This window comes from Orbicella franksi, chromosome 5, assembly GCF_964199315.1.
Source record: "Orbicella franksi chromosome 5, jaOrbFran1.1, whole genome shotgun sequence".
Classification (NCBI taxonomy): Eukaryota; Metazoa; Cnidaria; class Anthozoa; order Scleractinia; family Merulinidae; genus Orbicella; species Orbicella franksi.
Window position 1 is genome coordinate 9,232,683 of NC_138149.1, and position 14,602 is coordinate 9,247,284.

Consider the following 14,602-nt stretch of genomic DNA (forward strand, 5'->3'; position numbering starts at 1 on the left):
GGGAGTTTGTTTTTCGAAAAAATGGTAGTTAATGTTCCGAAAATGAGAGTTTCTTTTAAAAAAAAATTGAAGTTTTTTTCTAAAAATGGATGTTTTTTCTTGAAAATGGGAGTATTCTTTCTGAAATGAGAATTTGTTTTTTTGAAAATGGGAGTTTGGTTTTTGAAAATGGGAGTTTATTTAAAAAAAAAATGGGAGTTTGTTTTTCTTGAAAAATAGGAGTTTGTTTTTTAAAAGGTCAGGCCCCTCGTGGTGGATCATGATGCCGTAGAAATGGAAATATATCACCGAAACAAAGAAACCAAACGTCCATGACGATACGAACGAAACACTGTAACCGATAAAATTGAAATGAAATCACCGCAACTAACCCTAAACAGGCTAGCAGGAGTGTAAGCAGACTACAGATCTGTAGACTTGCACAGCCCGAAGAGCACTCCGATTACTATAGCTGAATAACTCTTAGGTTTTCGTGTTTACGGTTAGCCGTCGATGATAATTAGGTTTTGCCCGTAGTTTACCTAAAAATGTGGTTACGAAACCTGTGATGTTTTAAGTTATTCTGACCAAATATCTGAGCTGGTTTCAATGGCGTCCCACTAATTAAGTGTGCTTAAAAACTCCCCAACAATTTCATCATAGGCACTTCATAATGTTCTGTCTTCGATATTCATTAGAGAATCAAATCTATCAAATTCATCAACCTCCCCATTTTTTAAAACCAAAATCATGTCACAGTCTTTGATTGTGTTCAAACGATGAGCTATAGTGATCACTGTGGAATCCTTTAATTTCTCACGCACTACGTTCCAGATTGTTTTTTCTGTTTCTGGGTCAACATGTGAGGTAGGCTCATCCAAAACGATGATCTTGCTTCGTTGCAAAAGCACGCGCGCCAAGCAAACCAGCTGTCGTTCTCCCACACTGACATTTGCGCCATGTTCCAGCAGCTCGTGATCAAGCTGTCCCTCAAAACTCTCTACCAGTTCTTTCAGTTGCACATCTTCTAAAGCTCTCCATAAATCTACGTCTTGAAACTGCTCCGCAAGATCGAGATTTTTTCTTAGCGATCCACTAAAGAGAACTGGGCTTTGACCAAGAACGGATATACATCGTCGCGCCTCTCGTAGATTGATCTCTTTCATTCGAATCCCGTCCACCATTATCTCTCCTTCCGCGTCTGGCATGCGCATAAGAGCTGCCACAAAAGATGACTTCCCGGCCCCAGTGCGCCCTGCAACACCGACCTTTGCTCCTGCTTTAATGTTAAGATTGATTCTCCTCAGAACTTGAGGACCTCCCGGATAGTAAATCAAAGATACATCTTGGAATGTGATATTTCCTTCGCTTGGCCAGTGATCCGGGGGAAGCCTTTTCACTTTGTATCCTGGCTCAGATTCAAGTTCGGTGTACGTCATAACTCGTTCAACCGACGTCATTAGGTTCTCGACGTCCGAGGCTTTTCTGGTAGCGTATTGAGTCTGAGACACAGTCTGAATGGCGTAAACAAGTGCAAGGCCTGCTGAAGCTGAGTAAAACAAATGACAAATAATTTTAAAACAATTATTGGACGAGGTTGAGAAAAATGTCGAGATTTGTCGCGAGCAGATTAATTACACTGGCAAATCACAATATTTTGCGATAACCGAGTTCAACCGAATTGCTTTATCATTATCACTAAGTTTATTTTAGATTTAATTCTGTCTGGCAGCTCAGGGAAGCGATCCGCCATTTTGTCACACAAAAGCGCGGTTTCAATTGCGCATGAGCTGAATATCATTTGCAGCAAAACATGTTTAGACGGTACTACACATGTACAGACCATTATTTGTAGGTAGCTATTTGCAGGTCAAAATGCAGAAAAAATGCGTCGAATGATAATAGATAGTACTTGGAGAGAGAAACATATAACAATTATAGGGTGCAGGGAATCTGTCGCCCCCCTATTGTCTCTTGCTTGGAGGTGAACAATTTACGGCCCGCACTACATAAAGTCAAATTACCAATTAATTGTATCGACAACAAAATTCAACTTGATGAGAGGTATCCAGTTTTTACTTATAAGAATCGCAATTGAACACCCACAGGGTCCAAATATCGTAACAAATGGGGCCACGGAGACTCAATGACAATGGTATAATTGATTCTATAAGGATGCAAATAATACGAAGCTACTGAAGGGATGGAGAAAATAGGTGTAAAGTGCGTGTTTGACGAGAAGAAACAAGAAAGACTAGATAGAAAAGAATAGAAATCGCAGAGTTCCCGATAACTTGTCTTCATAGCTTCTACGAAGGCTGAAAAGCATTATTACAGACATCTTGCATGTTCAACTACGCCAGATTGCAAGGTCAGCGTTATGAGGCTTGACAAACAACAACCCCTCTCCCTCCCAGTTTGGGAGGAGAGGGGCCTATCATGTCAACTTTTAAACGATCCCTTGATTACGGAAACCCCTCCAAGACTTATGCGCCACATGTAGTAAACTGACCCATAAATTAGTAAGTGTACTTATACCAACCAGCATCTTGAGACATGAAAACTGCCGCCAAAGCAACTGAACCAATTAACAGGGAAGCTAGAAGATCCAAGCGAACACCAAGCCATCTCCCACTGGCCATCACCATAATATTTGACTGGTTATGAACATCTTGATATCTGGAGGAAGAAATGCACAGTCTTTAGATAATTTACCTACTTGCACAAAGACCTCAAAATCCAAATCATTGCTGTTCTACCATTGCGTGGTTCGAAGTTAGTCTCAGTTGATCAGGGGGAAAGGGGGTCCAAAATCGTTAGACTCCCAGTCAAAGTCTCGGTTTTCAAACAAGTGTCTTGGTGGGTTTATCGCCCTTACTCCGGATTTAGGTGATGCTGTTTAGAAGAGTCTAATTTTCTTCTCACTCACATTAGTGTTGGGAACTTGGGGCCATTCTGATATGTGTTTGCAAATGGAGGCCATTTCTAATGAAACATTTTAGAGCTCTCAAACGTGAAGTCATCGAACTCTGGGCCAGGTATGGAATAGTAATAGGGTATTGAAAAATGACAAATCTCGTTCTTAAATAGGCCGACTTTTAGGCATTAGGCCGCATATAACCCGACCTAACATTTCCGGGAGTACCTCAATACCTTACCGAGTTATTTGCTAAAAGTAGTTTACCAACGTACCTATAAAACTGATCCACGAAATCCTTTTGTCTGCCTCTTGTCCGAATCGTGTCCAGTCCATTGAGAGTCTCAGAAAGGTGAGAGAAGACTGGGCTACGGCATATCGACTCCAACCTCTTCAGCTCTCTGGCCGTCTTCAAGTAATACTTGGAGATGTACACGACTGCCACAGTCGTTGGAACGACAGCGAGTAGAAGCCAAGGATTTGTGACAACTGGGACAAGAATTGATGCAATCACTAGCAACACCAACTGGATTGAAAACAGAAATGTTTTGGGGAGCAGCTCATCTACGCAACCTATATCTTTAGAAAATCGATTGAGGATTCTTCCCACGGGGTTTGAATCAAAGAAAAGAACCGGAGCTTGCAGAATAGCTACAACCATTTTGTCGTGAAGACGCTCAGAGCATTTCAGAGAAACGAGAAGGAATCCATACGCTCGTAAGATGGCAAACACGAAGGATGCACCGACCAGACAGCCATAAATAGCAAGGTTGGTCTTGTCTCTCTGATCGTCTGGAGATTTTCTTGTCAAAAGAGAGAGCCACACGTCTGGAGAAACTATCATCGCTATAATAAGAAGGCAAAAAGGTTATTCTTGGTGATTCTATCAGTCCATATAAAATATGATTCAAAATGTAATATATAATCGAACTTAATGGTTCAAGACGGCAGACTGAAATGCATGCATGACGTCATAAGTGACACCAGATGGGTAAGAAAACACATACCTACATCTAATTTTTAACATTTATATTTTAATATATTTATCTACACTGCCTGAAATTTAAATTTTGCTATTTTCACCCCATCTTATAATTAATGCGCACTTGGTCATTATTATGAAATTTGCACTTAAGAAATTTTAATCATGAGTCTATATCGCTCATTCTTACTGCTGCAGGATGCTTGCCCACTATCTACGTTTGATGACCATGAACGTTACTCCTTTCCTAGGCTGGGACACTTTATGCCCCTAAAGTCTTGTTGTACAAACAGATACGCCCAGGCGTAATAGGGTTAAATACATGAATTTACTCCGCCAAAAGTAACTAGAAGTTGAATAAAAGTGTGTTCAATTAAAATGAAATTTATCTGGTGTGTTTTAATACCCGAAAACAATAGAGTCACCTCTCCCTCCTGAATATTTCACTGCAGCTGTACGCAGATGGGAATTCAAAATAGCCTAACCCTTTAAATACTACCAAATTATTTTGGTCTGTCTGTGGTTCCAGTGCATTCGTTCAAAAGTAAAGTGTCCGGCTTACGCTTTATACAAATAAAATAAAAAAGACATATTTGGACGGACCCCACATTTTCCCTTTCGTCGAGTTCAAAACGACAGAACACGCGCAATGCGTCGGGTGATGTAGCAGCTGTCGTAAGGTCTCACATGAATGGCTTGCTACCCTTTGAGAGAACAATGGAACAAACAACAGAAACGATGCACCTAGCCCTAAAACAATAACAGCTGCTAACAATGTAAAGAATTACAAGCTTACGAGAGCTGCTACACTTCTCAATGGGTGATGCGTCAAGGACTTGAAGGCGCCTAAAGCTAAAACTGTCCGGGGGAGAGATAGCGGCAAAAGACACAACAGAAACGTTAGAGTATTTTACTTTTGGGTGTAAATAAATAAGTACTTGCCTCGGAAAGAGAACCTTGATAACCAGGGAATATCGACTGCGGCTTACCTTGAGTAATTACACACAAGGACATTATCCCGAAGATCGTCAATATTTGTGCTCCGCTTCTGAAGTAATTCCAATAAAGCTTAAATGACACCACTCCGATGGTGCGATCTTCTTCTGATATTTGCAGACCCTTGGCCTCATTGGGTAGCGCCGCCATGCTGTCATAGTTATCTGCAACATCGCTTTCCGTTTCATTCTCCCAAACAAATTCATTGCTATTTTCCTCCTCCGGAACTTTCTTATAGAGCGGATCAACAGTCTTGTTCAGGATGCCTTGTTCTTGTAGCTCAGCAAAACTTCCCTTTTTCAACACTCGGCCTCTGTAAAACATAACCACTTCATCGGCTTCTTTCATATGTTGTTCTTGATGAGAGACCAGCAGGCATGTTTTGTCACTCAAAAAGCCTTTGATGCATTTTTCAAAGATGTGCTGGCCAACTTTGTAGTCCACAGCACTCAATGGGTCGTCCAACAAGTAAAGGTCCGCATCGGAGTAAACTGCGCGTGCTAAACCTACTCTCGCCCGCTGACCTCCACTCAGAACTTCACCACGTTCTCCGACAATTGTTTGGTCATACTCAGGAAACCGCTGGATGTCTTCCGTAAGGGCGCATGCTTCCATTACTCTGGAGTATTTGGGTTCATCGTATGGTTGGCCAAACAAAACGTTTTCTCTTATGGTTCCAGAGAAGACCCAAGCTGTCTGGGGAACATACACAAGTGTCCCTTGGAAGGCTATTTTTCCGCTTGTGTTTGAGACCTCGCCAGCGATCGCCGAGAGAAGAGTAGATTTTCCACTGCCCACTGGACCAGTGATGACTGTTAAACTCTGTGCCGCTGCGGTTAATTCGATATTTTCCAGAAAAAATTCATCTTCCCGGTTGAATTTTCTGTACGTCAAACCTGAAACGGCTAGAGCTGTCGGTTTCTTCCGAGCTTTTGTCTCGTCAGCTTCTTCCGTTTTCTTCGGATGTTTCGTAAGACCACTCCGTAATTTCCTGGAGTTTCTTTTTGCGTTAGCTGCGGCTTTTCTGAGATCACTTGACGTACCTCGCAAATTTTCAGAAAGGAAAAATTCCTCTATTCTCCTGAGAGAAGCATAAGCTTCGTATGTTTCTAGAAAACCGTACGCCAAGTAAAAGCAAATGCACTGTCGTAGTCTATTAATAAAACAGAGGAGCATGAAAGCATTCACGGGCGTGAGGGTGTGACCGGTCAATACTAGAGTTATCACCGCCACAAGGGTCGCCACTGGTACTGAACTGTACTCCAAGCCAGCAACTCCTGACAGAACGGTACTCTTGTCACGAATGACATTGATTTCATTTCTAAATGAAAGCATACAATCTTGAGTAACTTTTCGTAGGCAATATAGCAAAGATATCAGTGACGACACACATTGCTATCAATGTGCCAAACAAAGGGTTTATTATTATGAAAGAGCTACCGAGGCCGTTAGGAATGTAGATCTTATTAAAAGGGTCTCAATTTGGAATTTTAGCGTATCTCAAAAGTAAATTATCCGATTGGCAATTTGAAAAGAAAGCTAAATCAGAACGGCAAAACAACGTGGACTAGGCCGAACCGGGGTTCCCACATAAAATGGCTTAATCACCGCATGAACTTAGTTTCAACCACCATATCTCTTGTCTTCCAACCTTCGTACTTCGTCGCCTCATGGTTAGTGCGCTCAATTCGGGATCGAGCAGTCCGAATTCAAACCCTGACCGAGAACATTGTGTTGTGTTCTTGGGAAGGACACTATTCTCTCACAGTGCCTCTCTCCACCCAGGTGTGCAAATGGGTACCGGCGAATTTAATGCTGGGGTAACCCTGCGATGGACTATCATCCCATCCAGGGGTAAGTAGAAATATTCCTATACTTGGCTCGTATGCAGACTTTACCTACCTACAGTGAACCTACCTTCGTACGTGACTTATCTTTTCTCGGTACTCATCTTCCCACGCGCGCGTTTTAATGGCGCGAATTCCAGAAACCACCTGGTTCATCAAGGAAATGCGTTGGTCGGACACTACTGCAGTGCGTAAGCGCAGCTCAGCACTGGCAAAAGACAAGCCGGCAAAGTATGGAACAAGGAGACACAGAAAAAAGACTCCCATAAGAGCCTGCCATCCAATGAAGTACACAAGTAACAATGAGACTGCCACGAGTTCTAGGAGGCCAGCAAACTCTACGAATATCAACTTCACAACTTCTTGCTCCAGGCGTTGAACATCGTTTGATATAAGGTCAATGACGCGACCTGTTGTAAATTCCAGTAATGAATTCTTGCTAAGAAGTAGTGTCTGCAAGGAAAAAATTGTCAGTTGTCACTTACCGCTCCCCCCTCTCCTCACCCCCTCCCCCGCCCTCTGGGTACGGAGACGTGCCGGTGAATTAAGGTATGCTTTTTTAGCGTCGCTGTCCTGAATATAGACTTGCCACAAGTCGACCTTTTCTTTATCCTTGACTTACTTTAGAAAGTCTATCCTGAATAGGGTATACAATGAAACCCCTATTAAGTAGGTCCCCAGTTAAGCGGACACCCTTTATTAGGAAAATGGACACTGGGTCTGGTTTCGAGATTAGCGCCTTATATTTACTTCCAACGAACGTTTATTCAGTGGACTTCTCCATAAACGGACGTGGACCCTAAAATTAGTTTTACTCATGTAATTCCTATAATCTGTTCAAAAACCCCTATCTGGGGACACCAGACTAAATTTACATTATAGCTCGGCAATTAAAGATTTACACTACTTGTGTTATTTGACAATTCTTTTAAATTGCAGTTCCTTTCAAATTGCAGATCCTACGCATACCAGCAGCCATTTTCGTTTGCAGCCCTATACCACATTTGTATTTCAAATTGAACTCGCCTTACGATCGTGCAATTTAAAAAAAAAATCCAATATCTCTCGTGGTATAAATCCTTAACTGCACTCGAATTCATACGATTACCTATACTAGTTTTACTACTTTATTATTACGAAAACGGCGCCTTATGAAATCATTTTCTTATTTTAAAAATCCCCTTCAATAAGCACGACAACACCTTTAAGGACGGTGCTTACTAAATACAAAGGTGTTTGCGCCAGGTTAGGACCTTGCGGAAAAAGTAGATCTTTGCAACGGCTATCGGAATCCACAAAGAAAAAAGAGGGTAGCCACGCATTTTTTCGAGATAATTAGCCTCGAACCTCAACAAAAATGCTGACATCAGCATTTTTCTGAAAATAGAAGGAGAGGATATTTCTTCACAGCTTCCTTTAGAATTCGCCTTTACATACAGAAAAGCAAACACGTTTATAAAGATCTGAAAACTACATGGTAAATGGTAACATAAAAACCATTTTTGGTATGTTTTTAATAACAAAATCGTTGCAACAGCACTTTTAGCGTCTCTGACAGCCTTCCTCTGTTTCAGCTAAAATACAGTCTAAATATCTTTTGCTCACAACCAGAAACTAATCACCTGCTGAATAGGCTTGCCACTTCCATTTCATAACATAAAATATAGGGGTAACCACGCGTTTTTTAAAGTTATTGATCCTTTTTAAAACTTTTTATGGTGCCTGTTACATTTCTTCCTGTCACCTCCCCAGTAAGTAAAACATTTGCGTATCTCGCGCTTGTTTTGCGCGCGCACTACGCCATCTGCAGGTACATGTTTACAGTTGGATTTCAGGATAATTTTCGACAGATAACAGCTAGTTTTTCAGCTGGAAGACGTTAAAAGTTCGTTGTTAGTGATATGCTGCTGTTCTGGTGTTCCTGGTTTAAGTACAGGTTCATTAAACTTGATTTGGTCACAGTAGGAAAATTTTGCTTTCAGTTTAGTCGTGTACTTGGTAGCGTAGTTGATTGCGTCATGTCAACCCAGCGCGCGCGTGGCGCTTAAACCATGCCTTGCGTAATGCGCAGAACGTGTGCGCACTATATGACAAAAGTAGGCACCGTCCTTAAAACGCCCTCGTTTGTAGGGCAAAAGTGGACGTGTGAACGGGCGGAGGTTTCACTGCGTTAGTTTCCACGGGCAATTCAGGATTGTCACAAAAAACGTGGTAAGCCCGCTTACTCAGTCACATAAACTTGCTCGTCTGTGCGACTAAATGGGGATTTAACGATATGCTTACCTTAAAGTAAACTAAACCTTTTAGGGCGCTGCTTATTTTGATAGCCAATACCTCGCATCTGTAATCAAACTGATGTACACCAAGGGACCCGACAAAGGCGTTCACACACATAGCCAAAGCACAAACGTAAAGAAGATATCTATGTTTTGATTCAGCTGCCATCAGTGTAGAGACGAGATATCCAAGAAACAGCGGCTGAAGAAGGCGAGAAACGGTAAACAAAGCAGTCGTTAATACAATTATGAAAACGTCTTTGATAGATACCATCTTTAGAACGCTTTTCCATAGGTACGGTTTTTTTCCATTTGCCTTGCAGTTAGTTCTTTCCTGGCTCCAGCTTGTTTCAAGCTGTTCAGTCAACAGACAAGTGGAGTTTGCTTTCGAAAGAGGCAAAAAGTCATGCTGCTCTAAAGCTCGTTCACCTCCAATCTTAAAGATTACGTTCATCCAGGTAAACAAAAGAAGGGAGGCAAAGCTGGATTTTTCTTCATCGTCTTCAGTGGAGATGGTCTTGTACCCACCCTTTGCCATGACTTCTCATCTAGATCTTTAAACGGAGAAAAACACAGTTTGTCTTAATCTCATTAGACTTAAGAGCAGCTCCGCCTTAGTATATTACTGTTAGCCGTAATAATATTAAAATAGCCAAAATATGAACCGTTCGCTGTAAAAGCCATCACACCATTGAGATACCCTGTGGCTAGTACTACAAAATACCTTTACTTCACATACATGAACTTGGTCCCGAAGACTCCAGAATTCATGCAATATTTACTTCTGAAATACGGATTGCTCTGTTACACGAGCGCAGCACTGTGTTCTGTCCCCATGGTGTCCGTATGAAATCAGTTCGGCTGTAGTAACACTCTGAACAACTTAAACAATGGTAGCAAAGATTTATAATTAAATTAACGAATCACGTTTGTCTAATACTGTCACACTCCACGCCACGCGCTCCACGCACTAATTTTGCTGAATCGCATGTCCAAGTCACTCTCGATAGACGACTCTAACCATTCGGAAGACTCGCGTCTCAAAATCACGTAGAACAGAACGGTGAAATCGCGAAAATCGGCTAATAATTCAAGTTCTTCACGGGTCACGCAAAACCTTCAGGTCACGGATCACGAAGCATAATTTCCTAAATTCACGTTTCACGGAAAATAAGATCAGCTAATCACGCATCACGAGAATACCCCTGTACGACCCTCTACACCGGAGGAATTTGAAAACGGAGTTTTCACTTTGAAAACGCATCAAATATTTTCCATTCATGGCCACACTACGCCGGAGAAATTTGAAAACGCAACAATCACCGATCATTGCGTTTGTGTTTGAGTAAAACTCAAAAAACTCCGTTTTCTTGATTGACTCGTGTGAACGGTAGGCCTAACTGTAGAAATAAAGCTGCGTTTTCAAATTCCTTCGGCGTAAGCATGGACGCTGCCTCAAATCGTTTGATAATCACGGCGAAATTCTGTCGTAAAATATACAGTAAATTGACAGCTGTACTTTAGATCTTGTCACAACGTTAACCTGTCAGAGTTTAGTGAGCTTCAGTTGAGCGCGATATGATTATTTATATTGACCAAGATTTATAATTTACCGCCAATAATTATCGACTTACTCAGACTTACCAGCAGGTAAATATCGAGGCAAAATGCACAATGACGCAAGAAACTACAAGTAGTTTTGCAGATTGGTAATCTGCATGCTGATGGTAAAGTTAGTTTTTCTCTGATAGCAATGTAATAACCTGACTTGATTACCGCCGGTGCGTGTAATGACCAACTGACTTTTTTATTCTTTGCTTCAGTTGAATTCCATTACAAGTAGGAATACATTATTTTCCCGCCAGAATTTATTTCCATTTTATTGACTTTCGCCTTAATGTTGGTCAAAGTAAGAGCAAGATTTTATACAGACGAATTAGTGATAGTAGTATCTGTTGAAGCTTTAATGATTTTTCTGATTGCCAATCGTATGTAACTAAGTATAACTGATAATTACCTATACCGTATACGATAAGAGGTCGGTGCATTCATTAATAAGCCCGCAGATTATAATTTTACGCACCAGTGGGTTAATTTAGGTTTTGCACCCTCTGGAGTGTGGCCCGCCTTGATGCGCAAAAGAGAGTCTCGGTGGGGTAAACCGTCAACCGTCAAAGCGCAAAATTTTTACCGTCAACCGTCAAATGAGCAAGCAATATTAGCCGCCAAATGTCTCAGATATGCAGCATTTTCAAGACCTCGGTCACAGTTTTTCATTATACGGACCTCCCAGCCGGCAAATAACATATGTATTAAGGACGCTCGCGCTAATTGTTTCTGCGCATCCTTACCGCGCACGCAAATTCACACGCCACGTCATGCATCGAGCGCGCGCGCTGAGTACTAAAATGAACAATGATAGGGCAGATGGCCATTGCTATAGCTTTGCTTGGATTTAACGATCTTGGACGTCCGGTGACCCCTACTTTTCTTTACAGAAACAGATTATATTTACAATCATCTCCACATTGTCCAAAAATGAACAAAAAATCAATGTGGGAAGTTAAAAAAAAATTCAAGATTTCTGTCCACGGGACATCGAATATGCGAATTCTGTCGTCTTGCGGCTGCAAGGCGCGTGAAACTATGACCGCTAAATGCGAACTTGTTCTTTAAGGAACCTCACCAGTTGACTAAATTCACTTCATAGGTCCACTTAAAGAATATTTGGCAGAGAACATTTCGCTTCAAAGATCTAATTGCAATATTTTTGGGCTTACAGACACTGTGGCCTTATTCGCTAAGAAGCCCGATTTTTTCAGATTTAGGGTGTTCTTCCGGGCATGTTCTCTTCAAAACGAAGTCGCTGACCCCCCATTTTTTTACATTTCTGACATGACTAACTCATCATCTTACTGTGGTAAAAGTCTCAGAAAAAAATCAGTGAAACCTGTTTTAGCCGACCCCATATTAAGCGGACACCCTTTATTAAGTGGACACCAGTTTGAGTCCTAAATTTACTGTAAAATAAACCTGCATTCAGCGAACACTCGGACACCAATATTAAGGTCATGAAGCCATTTTGTTGTACAAAACCTGCGATAAGCGGACACTTCAAGGGCTTTTTACTTCCACAAGCTCAGCTCAGACAACTTTAACATTGTTCAGCGATGTCGTTTTAAAGCTAACTAGATTATTCCAGATTGATGCATTGACTGTGCTATGAGCAGTCTTTGATCTTACACTGTGTTACACTGTGTTAATAATTAACTATTATTACTGAATCTGTCCAGCCTAGAGCGGACACCCTGTATTAAGCGGACACTAGTGAGGGTCCCAAGGGTGTCCACTAAATACAGGTTTCACTGTATCTCAAAAATACATTTGTGCAAGTGTATTAACTTGCAGTCTCGGGAGCAGGCGATTAAAATATGTCCAGCGGTAATAAAGGTGATGTAATTACGCTAATTAGATAAATAATTGACGACCAAAAACCTGATTTTTGTGCACAAATTATTGGACAAACTTGTATCCTTATACGAAAAATTACAGCCAAATTTGCGCTTTTATTTCGTGTTATAAACGTCATTCTGAAAAATTAACCGTCAACCGTCAAATGACCAAAAATGTAACCGTCGACCGTCTAAGGGACCCCCCTCCCCCCTCCCCCACTTCCCCTATGTGTGAAGGTTGTCGTGGAGGATGTAAATGCATGTTGTCCACGCGAGGAACCAGGGTCTGTTCACAACCATGCCTGCAACACTCAGACGTTTTTAGGACAACGTTTTAAGCCGCAATTCGTACTTGCGCAAATCCACAAAGCTTCTCATAGCAGAAGGCTTGCGATCTCTCATATCTACGTCATTTCCGGTTTTTGTCCAAGAGCGCTAATTTTGAATGGCACGTTTAGAAACTTTGCTGTTTTGGCGAGAACTAACGAAAACTCGATGGCTTTTCTTTTGCAAATATCGAATTTATGTTAACTGCGTGGAGGCAGAGGCTATCAGCTATCTCAGAAATTCCATCTTTTACGATAAATGACCAGCCTCCATCCACGAAATCGCTAGGGGCGCATATTGATCAAAACATAAACTGGAATTGTCTTATACAAAGTATATATTTGTAGAAAGATTGCCTCTACTTTGGCTAAAATTAAAAGAATGCGTCATCTTGTTCCTTTTAATGTTCTAATTGATGAGTATAATAGCCTAGTTCAACCATATTTTGATTGCTGTACTGTTGGTTGGGGGCAGCTTCGGTTTCAGCCTTTCTGAAAAACTACAGAAGCTCCAAAACCGCGCAGCCCGTATTATATTGTATGTAAGCAATGAAGACGATATTGATAAGCTGTTCCGGGCACTCGGCTGGCGAAAACTTATTCATCAAAGGCTAGTAGCTACCTCTGTTATGATGTTCAAAACTTTACATGGATTGAACCCTGACGGTCAATAATCTCGATTCGTATCTCGAAATGATATTACTTCGCATCGACTGAGGAATTCTGAGAATAAATTGGCTCTTCCACAGCCCCGCACCAATTATTTAAAGAGAAGGTTTTCCTACAGGCTACGTTGTGGAACAGCCTCTGTCATGAACTCCGATCTACAGTTTCTCTAGGCGAATTTAAACATAAACTGCGTCATTACAAAGACCCGGCATCCTTGAAAAGCAGCTTTAGTAATATGATAGGTTTTTATTCTTACAATACTATATTAATTGAAGGCTTTCGTGCAAAAAGGGCGTATATAACATTTTGGGCCGATATTTATTTTTTGCAGGATCGAGCTAATTTTTGGCACACTGACTTGTTTTGACATGAAAAGCATCGCTGTATAATTGTTTTGGCTGATTTGCGCTTCGTTTTCGAGAAATAACGTATGCAAAAAAACTCAGTTTTCCGAGCGGCATCTTTTGGAGCGAATCCTTGGAAAGTGGATTTTGACGCAGCGCGAACTTAAACGGTTACTTTTAGCAGCTTCGACAACACGGTTTTTTTAGTTCGTATAGTGTGATCGTCCGGGTGAGTGTAGTTCTGAAAAGAACTGTTGTTGGTGACTGACGTTTCGACAACCTTAGCGGAAGTCATCTTCAGAGTCAAGTCTCTTGACTCTGAAGATGACTTCCGCTAAGGTTGTCGAAACGTCAGTCACCAACAACAGTTCTTTTCAGAACTACACTCACCCGGACGATCACACTATACGAACTACTGATACTCCTGGGTTCAAACCATTTACTGTGTTACGGTTTTTTTAAATAGATGTTTTGATTTTTGAAAGAAGTAGAGAAATAGACCGAAAAAAAAAATCGACCGACCTCGAATCGAGCCGGACGACAAAACAAACTCGAATCCGGCCCGTTCTGCGCCTTACTCGATTGCGCTAACGAAGCAACAGAAGGAAAATTGTGTAATTGTATAAGAAATAAAACTAGCGGCAAATACCACGCTTCGGTGACTTCATCGTTTAGCAAAACAAAAGGTTTCTTTTGTTTTTCGCTCAACAAAAGATCTCCAAAAGATACCCCTGGAAAACTGAGTTTTTTTGCATACGTTATTTCTCGAAAATGAAGCGCAAATCAACAAAAACAATTACGCAATGATGCTTTT

The 14,602-nt window shown here is 41.3% G+C and overlaps 1 protein-coding gene across 1 annotated transcript; it reads right to left on the reverse strand.

Annotated features, from left to right (window-relative positions):
• Positions 1 to 33: 33 nt before the first annotated feature.
• LOC145488589 (ATP-binding cassette sub-family C member 4-like) lies at positions 34 to 9,680 on the reverse strand. The gene is made up of 6 exons (XM_081467478.1): positions 9,005 to 9,680; positions 6,792 to 7,174; positions 4,868 to 6,195; positions 3,172 to 3,742; positions 2,522 to 2,658; positions 34 to 1,528 (listed from the first exon to the last, which is right to left on the reverse strand). The coding sequence occupies exons 1-6, from the start codon at positions 9,533 to 9,535 to the stop codon at positions 648 to 650; spliced, it is 3,831 nt and encodes a 1,276-aa protein (XP_081323604.1). The 5' UTR covers positions 9,536 to 9,680; the 3' UTR covers positions 34 to 647.
• Positions 9,681 to 14,602: the final 4,922 nt, after the last annotated feature.

Excerpts from the sequence above, each read along its gene's own strand:
- LOC145488589 (XM_081467478.1), bottom strand. The coding sequence starts at position 9,535 with ATGGCAAAGGGTGGGTACAAGACCATCTCCACTGAAGACGATGAAGAA. Across the intron at positions 6,196-6,791 it reads AAGATAAGTCACGTACGAAG|AAATGAAATCAATGTCATTC; the intron begins GTAGGTTCACTG and ends GCTTTCATTTAG. Across the intron at positions 1,529-2,521 it reads TTTCATGTCTCAAGATGCTG|CTTCAGCAGGCCTTGCACTT; the intron begins GTTGGTATAAGT and ends TGTTTTACTCAG.